The sequence below is a fragment of the Dermacentor silvarum genome, chromosome 1, assembly GCF_013339745.2.
Source record: "Dermacentor silvarum isolate Dsil-2018 chromosome 1, BIME_Dsil_1.4, whole genome shotgun sequence".
NCBI classification, from domain to species: domain Eukaryota; kingdom Metazoa; phylum Arthropoda; class Arachnida; order Ixodida; family Ixodidae; genus Dermacentor; species Dermacentor silvarum.
This window is the reverse complement of record NC_051154.1, coordinates 185,173,052-185,182,514: the sequence shown is the minus strand read 5'-3', so window position 1 is coordinate 185,182,514 and position 9,463 is coordinate 185,173,052. Positions and strand designations below refer to the sequence as shown.

Sequence of the window (9,463 nt, the reverse complement as noted above, 5' to 3'; positions counted from 1 at the left end):
ACCATCGCCTGGAAAGCGCATTCAGACTCTTAAGAAGGCACGTTTGCCTCATGCGGTCTTTGCGAGATGAGATCTAACCTGTTAAAAATTTCATTACATGAATAATGTAACGTCCGAAAGTTTAACCGTTAAGTCGTCTTGCTCTACTGTGGAGCAACGTCACACTCATACTTTGACTCATCCTGTTATTGTTGTGCTTCCGTGGAATCGTACCCTGAGAGTAGTGACCAAAAAGACAAAGGACTGCTGAGATGGAGTATAAAAAAAAATAATCACGGGCTTTGCGATACCTCGCGGGGTGGAGCGAGACCGCACGCGCTACTCTTCAGATTGGTAACAAATGCACCGCGACAGCGCTGCAGCTCATTCCTGGAGCCTGATCGAAGTTCTTCGTCTCCTTGCTTCGTTACCATGCAAGAACCAAGTTTTTTCCGATACGCGTGCGTGACTTTTCGAAAAAGGTTGTCCCCACAAGCAAGCCTCCTACTTAAAGTTCCCACTTCAATCTGTGAAAGGAAAGAACGAGCCCAACCGTACGCCGCTGTAAAGCTGCCAGCAAGTCTCAAAGCAGCTTTCAAAGAAAGGCTTTACGTCTTGGACCTCCTGCCAGGATGTCTGTAATGAAGCAGCGTAGCTCGTTCCGAAGGTAGGCCGGTAATAATTCAACCCCCTTAACACGGTACCACACCTTTCCTTTTCCTTTTTATTTCCGCCTGGCAATGCCCTTATGATTTTCCGAACAGCTCTTGTACATAATAAAACATCATCTGCATAGAGTAATAATGACCTTTGCTTTCGGCTCAGTGAAGAGGCGTAGGAGGAATAAGGGGATAGTGTCGTGCGTTTAGGGCTCTCTTTTAAGACACCAAAAGACGCAGACTAGGTACCCTTTGAATAACACACAGAAACGTCGCCGATGTGGTAAAAATATATTTATAGACATGGCATGCGTAGACGTCGATCAGCCATAATGACGGCAAAATATACTCTACATTTGGCATCTTTGTCACTTCGGCCTTGGCAACACTTTCACACGGCTTGTACGGCATGCGGGAACTCTCCTCGGCAGTGGAAAAATTGTTAATAAGTAGCTTTCTCAAGTACTATTTACAACACTGAATTGATGAACCAAACAATAAAAAGGAGATATCACAAAACAACAAGTGTTCATAGGGTGTTCCTTTTCCACACACACACACACACACACACACACACACACACACACACACAAAAAAAAAAAAACATTTCGGTGACTTTTAATTTTCTGCGTTCAGCTCGGACACATATCTGTGTTCCGAAGAGCACCTTCTGTATAAAAAAAAATAACTAAAAAAAACGGCATAAAATGCCACTTTGGTATTTCTGCACCTCGCCTAGGACCAAGTGGTCGCGCGCTACCGCCGACCCAACTTACTTTCTTTTCAAGAGCAAGGTGCGTCTTAACTACGGAAAGGCGCGTTTCACAACCAATCTGGGACCCAATTAACAATACCTGTCGTTCGCAAGTGTTCTTTGTCATTGGCTGGCTTCCTCTGCTACTAATATTGGCTGGCATCATCCCCCCCCCCCCCCCCCGCCCCAGAAAAAAAAGTTCTACCTTGCGAGCTTATTGTGAAAACGAGCCTTGGTGTCGTTAAAATGTTATATGATCGGTTTCAATGAATGCTGCCCGCCGAAATACGCGAAATAAACAAAGCAGGCCACTTGTGCTTATACTAGCGAATTCATTAATCTAATTCCTCTGCCGAAGCTGCACAATTGGAAATGGGGAACAATGTACATCTTTGGTGAAAAATGCGTGAGTATTTACCAGGCGGTTTACATGGCGCATCTCCGTGAACGAGCCCATTTTTGCTAGTAGTTTGACGTGAACCTAAGAATCACAAAGATAAAGGACAGTTCAGCTTAGGATTGCGACGGATTACCGCAGCTAAGAACTTATGTTGTAAATAAAACAAACATATTTGTTCAGTCATAAAAGCGTCATGCTACGAGCAATTAGACGGACCGGCTCAGACTATGCGTGGAGAATTGTGAATAAACGATTGATCTCAGACCATGAATTAGAGACACACAGCGTACTCGTGTAGAGTGTGTACAACACACAGTGTGCTCACTATTTTTAGTTTGCCCCAAGAATGCGCAAGATTCTCCAGGTCATTCCTTACTTAGCTCTGTTTTGAAAGCGAGAATCAAACAGCGTGTACACAACTTCTACCAGATTGTCCTACGCATGACCTGCAGCCCAGTAAACAAGCGTGCGAGTCCTGTCTTTAAGCGTCCAAGCTATACTGCAATAAAATTCTTCCGAGGTTAGTCCGTAAACTATAAATGTAGGCTGGCATTTCTAATGAGCGAGCTAGAACTCATTTATATCCCAATTTAAAGTTCAACTAATTCTAAGGGATCACTCGCCAAATATGTATAGTGTAAGAAACCACATATGCACAAGAGCTCTGGCGTAGGTTGGCTACTTCGTCCAATATTCGCCGACTTATTAGGAGCTTGAATCACAAATGCCGAGAAAGTGCGCTATAGCGAGACTTCCTATACCAGTCGAGCTTGCAGAAAAATGATGTGGATGGCACAGCGGCACACGGGCTCGTGAGTTGGGCAACGTTTCAGCCATTCGCATGCAGAATCAAGTCCTACTTCACAAGTCAACAGCGAGACACGGTAGTGCAGTGTCGCCGATGACTGGCAGTATTTTCCTCAGCAATCTCTGACCAGGAGGTCGGTGAGCGCCGTGATATAGCTCTGCGCCATTTGAAGTGTCTCGAACTTCGACAACTTTCGGTCGTCACCGATGGAAGGCACTACTTGGCGAAGTCGATCGAACGCAACGTTTAAGCCGTGCATTCGCCGCCTTTCGCGGGCGTTCGCGGCAAGTCTTCGCTTCTTGACGACTACGGGAGGTGGTGCGGCGGCGGAAGGTGACACTGGCATCGCAGATATGACCTCGGCATCAACACCGCCATGCTTTCTCTTCAATCCCTCAAGACCGAGCGTAGACGTTCCGCCACCAGTCCCCGATCCTAGCGAATTGTCCGAATAAATTGCTGGCTCGTCATTGTCGAATCCGCGAAGTCTACCGCGGAGTGCTAGCAGTCTCTTGGCTTCATCATTGAAGAACCTGTTTGTGTCGGTGAAAAGAAGAAGGTCGCTGTCTTCGTCGATGCCAGCTGGCGGAGCGTGGTCGGAAGGGACCTGGTGCAGACTTCGGGTGTGGTGATGGCCGGAGTAGATAGCATGCTGGCTTGGAGACGCAATGCTGAACACGGGAACATCCTTGGTCATGCTGTATGTACTGGTTACAAACTGGCTGCCCACCGCAATCGGCTCCATCGTCATTGTTCACAAGAGCTTGTGGTGGCGGTTTTGCGCGTTTCAGTCTTGCCGGTGCGTTGATTGCAGTCTGGCTTTATCTGCGATATAAAGAAAAGAAGTGCCATGGCAACGATTACTCGTTGGTAGGAGGTTTTGTAATAACCCAAATAATCCTTAAACTGAGTGACATAATTGCCAAACATGAGGAAACACAGTAAGTTGTGCTTCCTAATAGGGAATGAAAATGGGAATTTGTGCTGTACTGTTCCAGGTGTGAGGCTAAGTGAAGTTTACAACGAAAATCTGTAAAGAATCTATAACAAAGAAGCGTATCAAAGACCGCTGTTTTGTGTGAAGCATATCTTTAACCAACACAATCCCAGAAGAAAGCAACAAAATTCATAGCCACAATACACCGAAAATATAGCATAGGACCACTGGTTGGTTACTCTGTCATGCCACGAGGGACATAAAGCGTATACCATGCCGTGTCACGGCTGCTCCATCGAAAGGCACACTGAGTGTGCCTTTCCATCGATGGAGCGTCTGCGCCAAAGCATTCCATTTCCAGCTCACTTGGCTCCGCAATTAGCATGGTATCATTCGTATTGAATAGATGGTGCTGGAGGTTCAGCGAAACCGTGGAATGCCAATATTTCAGCAGATCTATTTACGATGTCTACCGCTGGGCATACTCGTATAACACACGGCGTGTCGGTTTCAGGCAAGATTTTGTGTGCGAAAACGATTTACGAGGCGGCACAGCAAACACGATTTTTAACTGAAGACGAAACAAGCGCTAGCCCCCGAAAGCTCTAGCTCATTGAAGGCTTGAAGAAGGAAATGAATATATTACTGGATGAGCCATGTAAGCTGCATTCATACCATAAAGACAGGGCTCCAGAGTACATTTACTCGCTAAAAAAAATGTGGTCTTACTTGACATTCAAAACTTAACGATGTGAAAAGTTGAGCGAGTTGCATGAAAATATCTTACAACACTCTTCTTTAACTTCTAGCGGCATCTCACACATAAATATTGTGATCTGTGTCAGGCATGCACTTCACGGTACTGAGAAATCCGTCATTGGTGAGAACAAACCCCATTAAAACGCAGTTTTTATTTTTATGCTGAGCTGGTGAGCAACGCGCAATGAAACTTGCGTTAGAGAGAAAGATATTGCATACATGACTGGGCTTGTATCGTTGGCCTTGCACGTGCTACATATGCTGTCATTGCAATGATAAGTGGAGATGCAATGCAAGGTTTGGGAAAGCCGAGTATCGACGGCGACGAGGTCCGTTAGAGAGTCATAGTGAAAAAAGTACAGCACCCGCAAGCAGATGATATTGAATAAAATAAGGTGCCTTGTCATGTGCATTCATTATGTCTGTCTAGAGCTGTCTCTTTGTTCGTTTCTGAACATGTCTTCGTAGAGCAGCCTGTACGCAGTGTCGGGAGATAAAACCTCCATGCGCAGGCGAAGTTCGAAGCAGACTGAGCAAGAGCACAACACGACGCTAGTGTATTTCATCATGTCAAAGAGATCCCCTAAACTTAATTTAAGACGTCACATTGTCGGACTGGGATGCCCTAATTACTGATCTCGGCTGTCATTAAAAAATAACCGAAAAGAAGAAGCAGACATCGGCCTCAATGTACATATTTCTGTGTCGGTTGTAGCAGCTCAAGTAACAATGTTTTAGTCTGAAGAAAACACTCACGAGCAGCTCAACAACATTTATAATTAAGCTACAGTGGTGCTCGTAGATTTTACCACTGAATATATTGTGATCCATCCTGGGTTATCCTGGTTTGCTTTATTTCAAGTTACTGAACGTTGTCGTGTACTGAACGCCGTTCGATTACTGAAGCTGTTTAATGACACCCTTTGTTTTCTTTCGTCGTGTCTTTTTTTTTTCTTGCTTCCTTAACTTGGCTTCCCCTCCCCCTCCCGTTAGCTACTGTATGCAGTTTATTTTTTTATTATTTTTTTATTTCTGCTACCAATTCTTCAATCAGGAAAATATGTGCGTCCATTATGAAACACACTGACTCTCATAAGACTAAAAGTAGTCAGACATGTCCGTTGATATGGGAAACGTTTTATAGCATTATTCTTGCGTGTCTGCAATGAAGTATTTGAGGGAAGATAAAAATATATGGAACTGGTTAAGCTAAATGCGATAATTCTCGAAACAATTAACTAAAGGCGCACTTCCTTGAAAAGCGACAGCGTCAAGGCCCTACAAATTTAACGAATATATTTTCATAAGTGCTGTAATCGCAATATACATTATTCACGAAGGAAAAGCTGCCTATTCCATTAATGATGTCTTTACAGGCATTATTCTATGCTTTTGTCGCAGACACTTGAAGATTGCGAGCATTACAAAACTTCCACTCCTCTGAGCTATTGCAATGACCATATTAGACTGAAGGCCTTGGCGCAGATATGTTTCCAAAGCACCCAACTAAAGCCTTTTGTTCTTGTTTACCTCATTACTGGTAGGCGGACGGGCTGTATGAACCACTCGATGGACTCACTCGCCGAACAGTGGCATTAAAATACAAGAAAATAATGGCATCTCGTTTTTTTGCCGCAATGAAGTGACACGCTAAATTATTAATAGTATACGCAGCGGCAATTGTCCATTTACTAATGCCTTTAGAAAATTGACCGGAGTCGGGTTATGTTAGAGCTCTTTCTTTCTGATTTTTTTTTGTCGTGTTTCATTCTAGAATTACATGACCAAACTGCCTCAAACTAGGCGAGGTGGCTTAATTTGCGAACGAGAAGTCAGACGTTTTTTGAAATCGACATAAAAGATGTATGGAATGTTTGAGAGAGAGAGAGAGATGAAGAAATAAGAGGCAGGTCGGCTGACCAGACGCGCGTCCGGTTTGCTAGCCTGCACTAGGGGAGGCGATAAGCAGATAATAAGAGAGAACACCAGCTGCGAGCACACTCAGAGGTCCACATTGTGTCGTTGCAGAGATTTCTCAAGTTGAAGACTCTAACATCACTTTAATTGCCTTCTGCAGCATTGAGGTACACGGCCACGATTTAAAAAGTTTCACTTCTGAAAGCGGTGTTTACCCAAACCGATTCGACTCTACCCGGTGATGCTCTGGGCATCGCAGAGGGACCAAATGTACAGAATGTGTCCAGTGGTCTCTTCGCAATTATAAGATAGAGCGAGAAAAAAACAACAAAGAAATGCAGCGCGGTTAATCAGGCTGCACCTGGTTTGCTACTCTACACTGAGGGAGGGGAAAGCGAGCGCGAGAATGAAAGGAATGGGCGAATTAACACCCGTAAGAGTCACAAAAATGCGCGTCACCTATGATGTTGAACGAGTGAGCATTTGTAAATGATATACCAAGTCAGAGGTGGCACAGCTAAGTCGCATCAGACCAGGAAAGCCGTCATGGAAGTTGCAGCTTTAAAAAGGGTCTAATGTGTGCAAACTGGAGTTCGAGACTCGGAGGTGACTGTAGTAAACATTTGTCGGGATTCGTGCGAGAAAATGAAGTTTTCTAGCAGCGTCCCTTTTTGATAGGGGGATCGCAACTGTTTGCGATTCATTATGGGCTGAGGGAGCAGCCGTGTCTGCAAAGTAGTTGCCGGCGGTGGTATATAGTGGGACCGAGCAGCCACTGCCGAAAGGAGACATCGGATGACGAGTGTTGCAAGGCCCGTTAGAGAGTCATAGTGAAAAAAGTACAGCACCCGCAAGCAGAGGATATTGAATAAAATGAGGTGCCTTGTCATGTGCATTCGTTTATCGACAGGTTACAGGCGATCCACCCCTATCTCCTGTTTGTCGCACCCCTATCTCCTGGCCCCCTCGAGGTCACAAGTACCCCGAGCAAGATTTCTGGAACTTATAGCCACCGATCGAGGCTTTCTTCGGTCAGGCTATACACCAGCAGCTGTACCTTCACTGGAATGGCTGAAATAGCTGAATTATAGAGTGACGGTGAATCGTTTTAATTAATTACTTTACGACACATATTTCAGTTTACGAATTGTTGCTGGTGAGTTCGCAAGGCGTATCCCCTTTGAACGAATTCTCAGGACTACACCAGTTTCGAGGTATTAATTTCTTAAAGTGTCTGAGGAAAGGCATTGGACCCGCCGACGTTGCGTAGTGGCTTTGTCGTTGGGCTAGTAAGCCCGAGGGTGCTGGATCAAATCCCGGCCGCAGCGGCCGCATTTCGCAGAGGGCGAAATGCAAAAATGCCCGTGTACCGTGCATTGGGTGCGTGATAAAGAATGAATCCGGAGTCCCCCACTACGACGTGCCCAATAATAATAGCGTACTTTTGGCACGTAATGCACCAGAATGTTTAAATACATTCGCTTACAGCTACTTTTGGGCTTCATCGCATAATTAAACAGCATTTTTTTTTAAGTAAGTGGAACTATAGTGCGTTTTTACCGCAAGATTGACGCCGCATGTCTCGAAACCGGTGCCATCCTCAGAATGCGTTTCAAGTGGATATGCCTTGCAAACTCACTAGCTACAATTCGTAGGTTGAAATGTGTGTCGTAACGTAATTAATTCACCTAGCGAATTAGTGCAATATGTTAATTTTTCGCGATATTGATTTCACGTAGAAGTAAAGGCCGTGTCGTCGAGCCAAGGATTAGAATGTGATATCTGCCACAGGCAATTTTTAAAAATTTGGTGCAGCTAAAAAACAGCCTCTAGAGCACAACCGTTTGGCTGTTGGTAAAAGCACACTGTTTCTTTTTTTTTTCCTGCAAACGCGAGTCCGCAGCACAAGATCCGACAACGAATACAACTCCATGTGGTGAATCCGACGATAGTAACTAGAACACAAGTAATTGCTACGTTAGTAAAAAATGATACTTGCGTGATTCAAGCTGTTGCGTGAACCAATCGATCAAACTGAACATAAGTATTGTATGTGGTAATATCCCGCATTAAGTATGTAAGTGCACCATCGATAAAGCGTATCTTCTTTCCCTTGAACGGAAATTTGCCAGTTATACATAACATGTGAAGCCAGAAGTGGAACGTCAGGGCAATGCACAGACTGCAGAAAAAAAAAACAAGAAAAAAAACCAAAATGTGTAATTTTAAATAACAGGCCAGGTCGACGCGCCATATGGACGTGCGCATTGGTGGGTTACATCAACGGGTCACATCAACGGGTCACATCGACGGGTCACATCGACCGGTCACATGGAAGCACGAATACTTCACGATTTTTTGACGCATTGGTTCTAATCATACTGAGTGGCCAGCAGGTTGGAGGGGTACTGCGAAAAACCGAGTTTAGGTATACGGACGGCATAAAAAATCCCGCCTAAATGTAGAGAAAAGCTGGATGATGGATTTTATTTCCTTGAGACCATAAACAAGTTAGCACTAGTCGCCTGACTAGTGGCTTTGCAAATCCGTGTCTCATAAGAAGAGCTTTTTCGCTTAACCTACGAACTTACGAAGCATGCAGCTGCTTTTCTCAGGCACTGCAAGATCTACAAACTATCAGCTTGTTTACAGTATCGGAGCTGCGTGCTTGTGGGCCAAATCTTGTCCCTGCCACTTATCCTTCTTGCCAAGATTACAAATAAAGACCATAAGAAACGTGACAACCACTGCCGTTGTTTATGTCAATCATTAAGACAAAGACAGTGGGACAGTTTAGTGTCATTTCCACACTTTTTTTTTTGCGTTCCAGTGCCATGCAGTTTCGGCAGTATCGCGCACAGTCATCCCACCTAAATCAGGAGGAACGCATTATGATTTTTTCTAAGTGGGCGCATAGTAAAAATAAATAAGTAAAACATCAGAAAAAAAAGAACGATCAGTTGCGAGACTTGGTGAGCATGAAGGTAGGATCCAACCCCAGCGCCACTTGCAAGCAACTATGCAACAAGTGTCGCTCGAGAAAGATCCCTATACTACTAAACGATGATTATCTAAGAGAATGCATGGTTGAGATGAAAAGATGCCTTACCTTTGACAGCACTACGTCAGCTTCTGTTATTTCGTAGGGTGGTCGCAGGGACTCGACAGAGTCACGTGGCCGACGCACGCTGCCGGCGTCCCGCACGGTTTTCGAAACTTGCCGCCACGCTTTTCGTCAATGATGTGCAGG

At 44.8% G+C, this 9,463-nt stretch overlaps 1 protein-coding gene across 1 annotated transcript; it reads right to left on the bottom strand.

Moving 5' to 3' along the window:
* Nucleotides 1-2,595: 2,595 nt before the first annotated feature.
* Nucleotides 2,596-3,507, bottom strand: LOC119450904 (musculin). Its single transcript, XM_037714378.2, has one exon. It carries the CDS (start codon nt 3,349-3,351, stop codon nt 2,713-2,715), a length of 639 nt encoding a protein of 212 aa, XP_037570306.1. The 5' UTR covers nt 3,352-3,507; the 3' UTR covers nt 2,596-2,712.
* Between the last annotated feature and the right edge of the window lie 5,956 nt (nt 3,508-9,463).

What these genes read in the sequence shown, in the direction of transcription:
- LOC119450904 (XM_037714378.2), bottom strand. Translation starts at nt 3,351, where the DNA reads ATGACGATGGAGCCGATTGCGGTGGGCAGCCAGTTTGTAACCAGTACA.